At 39.4% G+C, this 12,605-nt stretch overlaps 1 protein-coding gene across 1 annotated transcript in view; it reads left to right on the top strand.

The window, feature by feature from the left end:
• Positions 1 to 12,605, top strand: part of POLR3B (RNA polymerase III subunit B) — a 102,702-nt gene continuing 90,097 nt past the window's right edge. Inside the window, exons 1-6 of the mRNA XM_006914518.3 lie at positions 1 to 184; positions 3,575 to 3,607; positions 6,410 to 6,466; positions 6,549 to 6,613; positions 8,983 to 9,058; positions 11,718 to 11,818. Of these exons, the coding sequence (XP_006914580.1) occupies positions 113 to 184; positions 3,575 to 3,607; positions 6,410 to 6,466; positions 6,549 to 6,613; positions 8,983 to 9,058; positions 11,718 to 11,818 (404 nt within the window). The 5' untranslated portion in view covers positions 1 to 112. The remainder of the gene's footprint in view (positions 185 to 3,574; positions 3,608 to 6,409; positions 6,467 to 6,548; positions 6,614 to 8,982; positions 9,059 to 11,717; positions 11,819 to 12,605) is intronic.

The raw sequence follows: 12,605 nt of genomic DNA, 5'->3' as shown, positions 1-12,605 counted from the left end.
CGCGGGGACCATTTAGGCCTCCGCGCACCGCTCTCTAGGGGTGCTGTGTTTCGCAGCGACAGCGAAGGCGGGCGTGCTAGTTCGGTTTGCTTCTTCCTTCTTCGTGAGCAGCATGGACGTGCTGGCGGAGGAGTTTGGAAACCTGACCGCGGAGCAGCTGGCTGCGCCGATCCCGACGGTAGAGGTGAGGGTTGGGCACCCGGGGAGCGGAAGGGGCCAGGATGCGTACCCTGGAGGCGGTGCCCCACGAGCTGTCGCCACGGTGAAGGGCGGGCCGCGGCTCCTGCGCATGCTCGCGTCTCGGCTAGGGATGTTCTTTCCCTGTCCCCCAGCCGCGTGCGCGTGAAAAGCTCGTATCTCTGGCGATCTGTCAGCATCCACGAGGGCGGAACAGCCCCGCGAGTAGCTCTGGGCTTGGACCTTTTCTCGTGTTGGGGGGACATAGTGCATCTCCGCGGTCTTAAAGCGGGCACTGAGGCTCAGAGAATTTAGGCTACTTTCGTGAGGTCGCACAGCTGGCTGTAGTGGTAAAACCAAATCGTCCCCAACAACCGCAGACCATTAATCTTGCCTTTTATCCTGGAATTCAAGTTTGAACTGCAGGCTTATTTTAAACGCCGTAAAAATTTACTCATTTTTTTGCCTGGTTGTTTTCTGGGAAGTAGCCTCAACCGATTACCAGGTGTTAGGGATCACTGCGTTATTGGTGAGCTGCCTGATGAACTTCGGTTGTTGACATAGTTTTATTTCCTAGAAATGCACATTTCTCTGGGCCTCAGAATCTTCATTGGCATGAAAGGAGAACTGGAGAAATGAGGCTTGAAAAGAGTCACTGGAGAGATTTCAGGTAGAGGGAGCAGGACACTTGAAACCCGGTAGGCAAGACCATCTGATATTTTTGAGGAACTCAAATTTAGTACTGGAGTGAGGAAGGGAGCAGAGATGAAAGAATTGGTGGGGGTCCTGATTATGAAAGGTTTTGTAAATATATGAAGGAGCAATGAGATGCTCTTGAAGGGTTTAAACAGGAAAGTGACTGACAGTGAACCTACTGGATTGTAAGAACCTCTTTATAATCAGTTGGCAGATCGAGACCGAGATACTGTTGTCAGTACATTAGAATCAGGCTGTGAATGCCTGCTGATCGTCAGGCAATACTGCATTTTAACTTTTGAAAAGTTAAAATATTAAGAGCCAGCATTTACTGAGCATTTACTATGTGCCAGGCTCTGTGTAAGCATAACATGCATTATGTCATTTAATTCTCTGAAATGAGTACTATTTTCACCACATATTGCCAGTGAAGACTTTTGAGGCCCAGAGTGGTTAACTAACTCAGTGTCAGAGGGCTGGAATTTAGACTCTGGCGGGCTAACTCCAGAGCCTTCATCTTCATCCTTAACTGGTGACTGCATGGCTTCTCCAGAGAGCTGAAAGAATAAATCTAAAGGATTTATCGTTCTTGCCTGAATTTGCACAGTTATGAAGGAACCAAAACCACAATTCCAATCTTCTGATTCAGGAATGACAGTTTTCCTGGCCATCTGCATCCAATCCACCATCCCATCTTAAGGGGCCTACCTACTAAATATACTCAAATCTGAAACTTCATTCACACTGTTCTCCCAAGTCTGAATTACTGTCATCTCTTACTTCCTAGGCTCCTAAGTTGTCTCATGCTGATCTATTTTTGTTCTGTAGTCAGAGCCATCAGTTTAAACAAACACGTATGATCATGTTACTCCGTTGGTTAAACTTCTTTGCTCTTAGGGCAAAATCTAAAGTGTTTACTGTGTTTTCAAGGTCTTCCTCAGTCTGGCCATTAATAAACTATTCCAGCTTCTCCTCCTGGCCCCTCACTACCTGCCTCCTCCAAGATATTTCTATTCCTTCCAATCTTTCTCTCAGTCCCCTCTGTAGATAGATTTACGTGCAATAAAATGCAGGAGTACTAAGTTCCATTACATTAGTTTTGATATATTCGCAAATCACCACCACCCAATATAAGATATAGAATCATTTCTATCACTCCAGAAAGTTCCCTTTTCTGTCTATCCCCATCTTTTGATTTCTGTCATCATAGATTAGTTTTGCCTGACTCCCTCCCTCTCTTTCTAAGACATAATAATTCCTTAAAACTTTTTAGGTTCACAGCAAACTATGGAGGAAGGTACAGAGATTTCTCGTATATCCCTTACCCTCACCTCCCTTTTTTCTTGAAAAACGTTTTTACTTTCTCTTGGTTGTCTGCCCTGGCCACTCCTTCCTAGTCTCTTTTGCTAGATTTGCCTTCTGCTCCTTATCTCTAAATGTCAGAGTGCTTTTGATCTCCCTTCTTGGAACTCTTTTCCATCAACATTCCTTAGGTGGTCTCACCCATTCCATGGCTATAATTACCATGTATTTGCAGACCTCTCCCCAGCTTATATCACCAGGCCATTCTCTTCACAAGTTCAAGACTCATGTTTATTGTTTATTTGACATCTCCACCCGAATGTCTAATGGATATCTCAAACTTAGCATACCTCCAGCCAAACTCCTGATAGCCCCTCCGCACTAAACCTGACAGCGTCCCACTTCCTCATCTCTATAAATGGTAACTCTAAGGTGTCATCTTGACTCCTTTCTCTCAGAGTTTCTATCTAATCTATTATCAAATCCTGTTGGCTTGAACTTCACATTGTGTCTCCTAGCTAACAGTTTCTTACTACCTGTACTGTTATCAGCCTGCAGTATTGTAATAAACTCCCAAGTGATCTCCCTGCTTCTAACCCTGTCTGTTCTCAATCCAGCAGTTCAACCTTAAAATTTAAACTCAATTTTAAATTATCATGTCACTCTTTTGCTCAGAACCTTCCAATGCTACTCACGTCACTCATAGTGAACGTCAAAAATTTTACAGTTGCTGCAAGGTCTTAACATGATTCTTAGGCCCTTATTCAGAAACTATATTCTTTAGGCCCAGTTCTACCCATTTGTCAGATTTCCCATTAACAGATTAGACTCTTCAAGAGTCATATTGTAGTAGACTACTTACAACCTCAGGAAGGTACAAGTAGTATTAGCAGGCCTGGGAACACAAGACGTGTAGCAGTTCGCAACAGTTTGGTGTAGGGGGCGAGCACCATGTGCGCTGTCCTCTGCCGCTGTGAAATGAGCTCTGACCATGTGCTAGTCGACAAATGGGAGCGAAAGAACTCGACAGACCTGGTTTCCCTACCAGACTCTGAAAATTACTTCTCCTTTCTCAAACTGGCAAACCCGCTAACTCAGGAAGTGCCATGGGAATAAAATAAAGATGAAAAGCACTTGGAATCTTGAGTCATCAAGAAGCGATTGATAGTCTGAGAAATCAGGGAGATTTATGTATATTTGTATGCATGTATGCACATGCACACTCATCTATGTGATTTCTATAAAAGTGGTTACCAGGTAAAAATTGTTCTTTTAGCTTTGACTTACTTTCTTTTGCTAACTGTTTTAAAGTGAGTAATTTTTGGTGATTAAAATAACTTAGAAAAATATTGTGGTTGCTAGCACAGAGTTCTGACACTCTTATTGTTTTGATTCACAGGAAAAATGGAGGCTGCTTCCAGCATTTTTAAAGGTAATGAACATTTAATAATCATTAGTTATTTTTTCAGTGAAGTCAAGAAATAAGCCCTTTTTTAAGATTATATTTTTATCACCAACATTTTCTGACTATGAACAACTAGGTTTTGGAAATACAAGGAATCCCGCCTTGTATGAGGTGTGGGTTGGGGGAATGGTAATCTAATTTTAGAGATAGAAAGTAGTATACATAGTAGCATGGCACGCAAATAATACAAACCAAGTGCTGTTGGCAAAAGAGTGATGCCACACGTGGTCGGAGACGGCCTCCCGATGAGGTGAGACAGAGTGCATCTTGAGAGGACTGAACTCAGCTGAAAGGTGGGGTGCAGAGAGCATGGCTTGGTAAAGGTGCCCAAGAGCAGCCTCCACGGGGTCCACAGGAAACAATGGCCTGTTTGGCTGGAACAGATGAGTAGATAGTCTGGAACTGCTGAATATAGGGTTAGTGCTGGGCATCAGTTTTAAAGAGCTTATGCTAAGAGGCAGGGAGTAACACTGTGAGACACCTCTTGGTACCCACTAGGATGCTATTGTCAAAAAGGAAGATGATAACAAGTATTGATAAGGATGTGGAGAGATTGGAACCGTCATGCTGTACTGGTGGGAATGTGAAAAGTTGCGGCCGCTTTGGAAAACAGCTGGCAGTTCCTCATTTGGTTAAACGTAGAGTTACCTTATGACCCAGCAGTTCTGTTCATAGGTATTTACTCAAGAGAAATGAAACCATGTCCACGCAAAAACTTGTACACAGATATTCATAGTAGCATTGTTTCTAATAGCCCAAAGTGGAAACAACCCAAATGAGTATCAGCTGATGGATGGAGAAATAAAATATGGTATACTATGGAATATTATTTGGCGGTAAAAATAAGTGCTGGTACATAGTACAACAGATAAATCTTGAAAGCGTTATGCTAAGGGAAAGGATGGAGACCTGAAAAATTAGTAGAGTTTTGTTTGACTTAGTTCTGTGGTATAGGCAGGGTGGAGAGCACTGGGAGGTGATGCTGGGGAAGCTGTCAGGGCCAGATTTCTGACCAGGTTTGAAAGCCATTTTAAAGATTTTAGCTTTTGGTTTTTTTTTTTTTTTTCTAACAGCAATAGGAAGCTATTGAATTTTTAAGTGACCAAGAATGAAATAAAATGGTACTAAGGTCAAGATGAGTTTTTTATTGTTATTATAAATTTTTTTTAAAGGAACTGTACATAAGCAGAAGAGAAGGGGTGATATTTATGATTCAAAAAAGAAGAGACAGTTGATGGTACACAGTACAAGAAGAGGTGGAGAACTCAATAGAGGCATAAGCCTATGTTTATTTCATTCATTCGTTCGTTCATCCTCCTTTACTCAGACCACCTTGAAATATATGTGTCTAAGAACAAGAGTATGAAGATTTAAATACATAACTGAAGACAGGAATATAAAGCTTGTATGGCTGCCCATGCTGATGGCTGACATAATCAAGGCTCAGAATGTTAGGCTGGGGAGACAGCAGAGAAGAGGGACAAATGCAAATCCTTGTCCTTAGTTTTGCGCAAGTACCAAATGGGGTATGCTTGACTTAACAGCATTTTTTGGGGAAAATTACCTTTTGAGTTTTAGTCGATGAGCCAGTGGTATAATACCCAGAATGAGAGAGGTAGTAGCCCTCTGCAGTGGTCAGACTGTCAAGAATGTTGTCAGTGAGTTTAGGGCTCCCTCGGTGAGGGAGAATATTGACAAACCAGAGCACGTCCAGGAGCAGGCCATCGGCTGCTGGAGGATCTGGAAGGCATACATCTGAGAAATAATGGAAGGGCCTGTTCAGCCTGGAAGTAGGATCACGAAAGAGATGTGATAACTGAATGGACTGTCTTAGAACAGGCATTTTCTCCAGAAGAGACTAGTAAGTCCATGAGGAGTGGAGACCTGAGGAAGGCAGACCTGAGATCACACTATAAGGTTGAATTTTTTCTCCAGCAATCAAGACGGGTCAAAATGGGATAGTTGCTTTGCGAGCCAGTGAGATCCCTAATAAAGAAGTGTAATTGAAGCAAAGATTCTATGATTATCTATCTGTCAGGAATGTTCCAGAAGAGTTAAACTAATTGTGTTTGAAGACTAATGTAGAGAAAATGAACACGTATAGCCTTTTTACATCTTAAGATTTTGGAGTCTGTGTGTTTATTATTTCCCCGTTTTCCGTAGCAGCACACGGCACTGTCTGTGTTGTCATTGCTGACTTCACTGCTCGCTGGTACCTGATCTTAAGTTCCCTGAGTTTCACTCTGCTTTCAATTTCAAATGCAATTTTATTTTTTCCCCCTCATTCTTCTGTAAGTGATACAAAAGACCAGAGTTTAGATAATGTGAAAGTCATAAAATTGCCCAGATAAGAGAAAGACAAAAAAAAAGAAAATAGGCATTGTTTGAGGGTTAAGAGATGATGCTTAATTGCTAAATTTTTTTTTTGGCTTTTTTGAAAATTGAAAATATGTAGAGAAAATCCTGCCTTATTTATTAAAATATGGGAAGTCATTAGGTATATTCAGATACTCACATCTTGAACTCCAAAAGTCAGGATGCTTCTCAAGGAATAAAATTTGAGGATGTTGTAGTAAGGTGGAGAAGAAATGCAATGAGGACACATAAGTATAGAGTTTTACTAAGCAAAATTCACAGATTTTTTTCTCACTTTGGTTTTGAGAAAAATTTGATGATTATCCTGATTGTTGGAGGAAAAATTCAACCTTATAGTCTATTATGTAATCTGCTATTTTGTTGCTAACCTCCTGTTTTGCTTTTTCTGTTTAGGTGAAAGGCCTCGTGAAACAGCATATAGATTCATTTAACTATTTTATTAACGTAGAGGTAAGCATCAGAACTTAGAAATAGACGCAGCTAAGAATTAATTGGAAGCCAGTCTTTCCTGATGTTACTTTTTCCACTGCAGATAAAGAAGATCATGAAAGCCAATGAAAAGGTCACAAGTGATGCCGACCCCATGTGGTACTTAAAGTAAGGCATCGACTGCTCTTAATTTGCTCTTTTGATTATATCTAACATTTGTTTAGAGTGGATGTAGTTGCTGTCAAACTCTTTAAAATAATTCTCTTTTGGTAGTAAGTTAATTGTCAAGTACTCAATTTTTAAATGTCAATATCAAGTGCTCAATTTTTAATTTACTAATTTAAAAATTTTACTTTTACTAATTTTAAATTTTAATTTATTAATTTTTTAAATTTACTAATTTGATTTAACTTTTAACTTATCATATCAAGTAGAGTTATGATCGAGATGTTACTGAAACTATTTGGGTTTTTAATTTTTTAAAACAATTTTAGATTTAGAGAAAAATTACAAAAATAGTATAAAGAGTTCTCATATTATCCTTTGCCCAGTGTCTGCTGATCTTAACATCTTACACAACCATAGCACAGTTAGCAAAACTAGGGAATTATCTTTGATACAATACTGTCAACTAATCTACAGACCTTATTTAAAGTTTTCGCACTGATGTTCTGGCCCAGGATTCAGTTCAGAGCCCCAGCAGCATTCAGTTGCCATTCAGGTGGCAGGCTTTCTTGGTCTTTTATGACCTTGACACTTGAAGAATTCTGGTCAGCTCTTTTTCAGAAGGTCCTTCGATTTGGATTTGGATGATATTTATTCATGATTAGATTGGGTTATGCATTTTTTTGCAAGAATAGCACAGAAGTGATGTTTTGTGCCATTCTTACTGCATCACATTCAGTGGATACAGACGTCGATGTATTTCATTACTGGTGATTTTAACTTTGTTATTTGATTAAGGTGGTATCTTTCAGATTTCCCCATCTTAAAGTTCCTATTTTTCATTTTGTAGTTAATAAGTATCTTATAGGGAGATCCTTTGAGACTATGCAAATATCTGTTTCTCATCATATTTTAGCCACTAATTTTAGCATACATTGGTGGGTGGTTCTGACCTATAACAGTTACCTAATGGTCTCTATTTCCATCATTCCTTCTACATGAATACTGAAATTTAAGGAAGAGCTTTTTCTTCCTTTCATTTATTTGTAGTTTTATTTATATCAGTATGAACTCATAGATGTTTATTTTATTCTGTGGATCATAATCCAGTACTATCATTTATTGCTCATATATATTGTCTTGGCTTTGGCCATGGGTAGTGTCTTCAGGTTGACTCCTATGTCCTTTCAGTATGCCCCTGTTAATTTTCAAGTACCTTGAGATGTGATTAATTTACTATTTTCCCTGTCCCAGCCACAAATCAACCATTTCTCCAAGGAGCCTTGCTCCCTTTTATTGGAGAATAGTATTTAGAAACCAAGATATGGATACTAAAGCCTCCAAAGGAAATGTATATATGTTAACATATGCATACACCTACAACTATGTTTCTGTATCCTATCCATTTTTATATGTATTAAAAGCCATGCCTACTGATACTTATTCTAATCCAACTCTATAGGACACATTCTAACCACCTCTTTTTCCTTATTTGTAACTTCTGTTCCTGACATTGGGAAATCTGGCTGTCGTTATCCACACAATATTTACTTATTTTTTTTAATCCTAGAATATACATAAAGTAGCTTCAGAATTCTCAACTCATACCTCTGCGAGAATAAAATTTACTAATTAGGGTACAATATTTATATACTGCTTTTTTGTCTTTATTTGTACAGTGTCCAATCAAAATACTGTTTCCCAAAGTTATTTATTCCGCCCCCCGCCCCACCCCCCACCTTATCAGTGCAGTTATATTATTCCTTTGAAACACAGTAAGGTTTGTATTCCATTTTGGATTCCCCCTACACCCTCACATCCTGGTTGATTTTAATTAGAAATTTATTTTTGGATACGTGAAACATTATCATAGTGGTAAGAGTCAGACCTATAGAAAAAAGTATATTCAGGAAATTGTCACTCCCCTCCCAATTCCTTCTACTGTGTGCCCAGGCACTCCCTGCGGGTGACCAATCTCATGAGTTTCTGTTTCTCCTTGCTGTGTTTCTTTTGCGCGGATGAGCTTATGTATTTTTTCCCCTCATCCTCTTTTTATATGAATGACAGCATACTACTACAGATACTCCTTTGAGCTTTCCTTTTTTTCATTAAGTATCATTTTTATCTCCAGCATTTTAATAAAAAGATTTACACTGTTTCTTAAAAGCTACTCTGATAGCATTTTCCTTTCTTTGTAAAGCTACCTGTACTATCACTTCAAGAAGATCTCTGGTCTTAATTTTTTATATGTTTGTTCTTAGCAAGATAAACATTTGTCAAAGCATAATCCTTGTATTTGGGAGAAAGATGTCTTGTTTGTTTGTATATTCTTTGGAGAAGTATAATTGGTAACAGAATAATTTGCTTTTCAGATATCTTAATATCTATGTTGGCCTTCCTGATGTGGAAGAAAGCTTCAATGTAACTAGACCAGTGTCCCCTCATGAGGTAATTGTCAACCTTATATTAATTGGGTTTGTTTGCTTTAGCTCAGAGAGTCTGTCCTTAATATATACTCTTAAAAGATGTCCTTAATATATACTCTTAAAAGATGATTTAAAAACAGGAAAAAAATTTCTTATAAGATAGATAACCAAAATAAATAAGCATTTATAAATATTATATTAGGAAACAATTCTGTACTATTTAGTTTGTTGTGTAATCCTAATTAATTTGCATTGTTATATAACTGTGTTCTATTTTTGTTGTTTTTGAATATTTTAGTGGTCTCCTCCTATCCCCTCACCAGCCAGTCTGCCTAGCATGGTGCTGTTTATTGCAGAGGTTACTTGCTTAGCACATGTTTTGAAGGTCAGCAGGCTTCATGTTAGGTGAGGAGAATAAGTACTGGGAGCGTGAGGTCTAGAGATTGATGAAAATTTAAATACCATGATTTTAACAGAAATATAGACAGAAGATTATAAAACGGCCTATTTATTGGTTTTTAACAGATTCTAGATTTGTCTTCAAATTCTTCCACTTAGTGTTCATAATTGAGAATTAATTCAGAGAGTAAAATGATTTTTGTAGATTTATCTGGTGTGTTAATTTAAAGCTAAAAGAGCGATCAGGGAAGATAGGCCAGGAAGCTTTATTAAACAAGGTGTTAGAGTATATGGTTGTTGTCTAGGGAAGGTTAAACAGGACGTATGATCGAGTAACCACACGTTTCATATTGGCAAGTTCTGGTATTACTTAATCACCAAGTATTGATTGAACATTTATTTTGCGCCTCAACATTGAAAGATACAAAAGAAATGAGACACATGTCCTTCCTCAAGTTATTTATGCTCTTGTGGAGAGATTAAAACAACAGAACACGTGCAGCAGAGACACCAGGGGCTGCTTACTTTGAATGTCTGGAAGGATCAGGCAGGTAAGGTGAATATGTGGAGTTGCACTAAGTAGGAAGTGGTGAGGACTGTGGGATGTTGGAAGGTGTGTCCCCACTCCCTCCACCACCCCCTGCCCCGCCACCCACACACATACATTCCCTTTTGCTAGAACTTTCCACTCTTTTGGGAACTGGGCAGCCAGTTAGCAATTCCCAAGTCACTTCTAAACTATATCACTGAGTTCAGGGAAAGGAGAAGATGAAGTAGTTTGAAGTAGTTCAAGAAGGCTGAGACTACAGTTGCCATAATTACTCTTTTTGATGTCGAAGAAAACATAGAGGTATTATTGCAATTAGAACGAGAGGACACGAAGATTTCCTGGAGGGATTTTTGTCTCTTGGAGAGATGGCGGTGGGAGAGCGGGTAGGTGGGCAGTCATGGGACCCACAGCAGGACATGTGCGGTGCAGCTACTGCAGATTACACCAGCAGTCATACTCCAGTGGTAAGAGAGAGGACAAGGGGACAGAGGATGCCCACGGAGGTAGTTCAGGGCCTACGGAGTGGGTCCCAGTTTTTATCACGTCTGTCAAATTTCATTTCCACTTGAAGTGATGAGTGTGTTAAAACTCATGAATGCTTGCCTCTCATGGGCATTACATTAGTTTTATTAATAAAAATGAGATAATATTTATACAGTACTCTGTACCAGGTAGCATTCTTAAAATATGTATTTATACTCTTGGGAATTAAAATTATTCTTATCCTCATTTTACATTGGAGGAAATGCAGATGCAAAAAGGTTATTTAAAACTTAAGTGGCAGAACTGGTATTTGAACCCTGGTAACAGACTATACTCTGAACTGCCGTGCCATAATGCCTTTGGTCTGGCCTAGGGAGGAGGCTGGATTTAATTAAATGTAAGATAAGTAATTTTTGCTGATCAATAATAGGAATATCAAATATTTTAAAATCCCAGGCACTGTTATAAAAGCTAGAAAAAGTTTAAATTTAACTACCTTTGGTTCAGTAGAAGCCAGAGAGAGGGTTCAGCACCATGAATTACATAGTTCACGTTCAGAGAAATTCTTTTTGCGACTATAAGCCATGTGCTAACCATCGATACGTTAGGGAAGTCATAGGAAGATTCTGACGAGTTCCCTGTGTCTGATCATGGCTCAGGCAAGGGCATCATTTTGCAAGACATTGTCATGTGAAACTAAAGCGCACACCAACAATTTCTAAAGTTCCTCAGATGATTCAGAAATCGTTAGAATGTCGTGATAAATGATTTGTGCTATAATACCATGTCACTTAGTAAGGAATTGTGTGATATAGTTTTGTTCATTTGGATGATAAAAGGAAGAATCGTTTACATTTTTTGTTTGTGTGTGTATATACTTTGTTAACTGTTTTAAATAAACCAGCCACATTGATTCCATGGACCCAGTTTGCTTCAAAGATATGAGAGCAGAATGCTGATGGCTTTAGATCAGTGCGAAGAAAATTAGTACCAGATTTATTCCATTTCTGGGCTGGCAGGGGCAGGAATGGTGTGACGATGTCTAGATTAATCGCTGGCATCATTCCCCTCAAGGGAGAGGCAGGCTCATCACTCCCAGTGCCCTGAGGCAGCACATGGAACAGCTAAGTGTTCTACAGACAGATCAAAGGTCAGCGTGAGCCATACTTCTAGAGAAAGAGCTTTTGAGGCTGTCAGAACCCTTTGGTTTCCAGAGAGGGGGAACAGCGACTGTCTGATTCTTTTCCAGTGCCGTTTGCGGGACATGACGTACTCTGCCCCCATTACAGTGGATATTGAATATACCCGAGGCAGCCAGAGGATCATCCGCAATGCTTTACCCATTGGCAGGTGAGAAACATCGTCAGTATAGGAGCCACACTGCCTATATTCCAGCCCTGTGAGGTGACCTTGAGCAACTGAAGTTCCCTTTGCCCCATTTCCTCATCTGGAGAAGGTGGGAAGTGGTACCTAGTTCATGGACTTGTGTTTCTGGATCCAGCAAGGCAGGTCTTGTAAAGCATTTAAACAGAGTCTGGCTACTTGCGGTGGTGATTATTTTTTAATTGTGAAATCTTTCATCCAAAGTTAAGGACATTGCTTCCCCTTCCTGTAAGTCCAGGCTGTTAAGGAAACATTAGGAAAGACAGCATCTCAGTGGCCTCTCACGGGATGGTCTGTTTGGTGGATTCATGTGTGTTTTAAGTTTGAGTTTCCTGGCAGTTTAACTGTTGCCCGTATCGCAGTATTTATATGAAATAAGGACAACTCTGTCCCTACCTTCCCGTTATGGTTTCTTTTTTAACCTGTGACTTACTAAAAAGAATGTTTTAAAATTTCCAAATTGGTGCTTTACATCAGTTTTGGGGACTTTATGGAGACCGATTTATTTTCATGTTTCATGAGTGTGTGGCCGCGAGGGCTGTCCCAGGTCTGCCCCATCACCATCTGCGGTTTTCCTTTATATCAAGCTGGTTAAATGTGTTGCTTGGATGTTATATATCTTCACGGATTTTTTATTTCTTTGTTCTCAATTACCAGGAGAGATGTGTTAAAATATCCCACTAGGATGGTGGATTTATCTTTTCCTCCTTATGTTTTTACGTATTTTTGTTTTTTGAAGTTAATGATGTTAAGT

The sequence above is a fragment of the Pteropus alecto genome, unplaced genomic scaffold (genome assembly GCF_000325575.1).
Source record: "Pteropus alecto unplaced genomic scaffold, ASM32557v1 scaffold94, whole genome shotgun sequence".
In the NCBI taxonomy this organism is placed as follows: Eukaryota; Metazoa; Chordata; class Mammalia; order Chiroptera; family Pteropodidae; genus Pteropus; species Pteropus alecto.
Note: the sequence above shows the minus strand (reverse complement) of the source record. Positions and strands in the feature narration are given on the sequence as shown.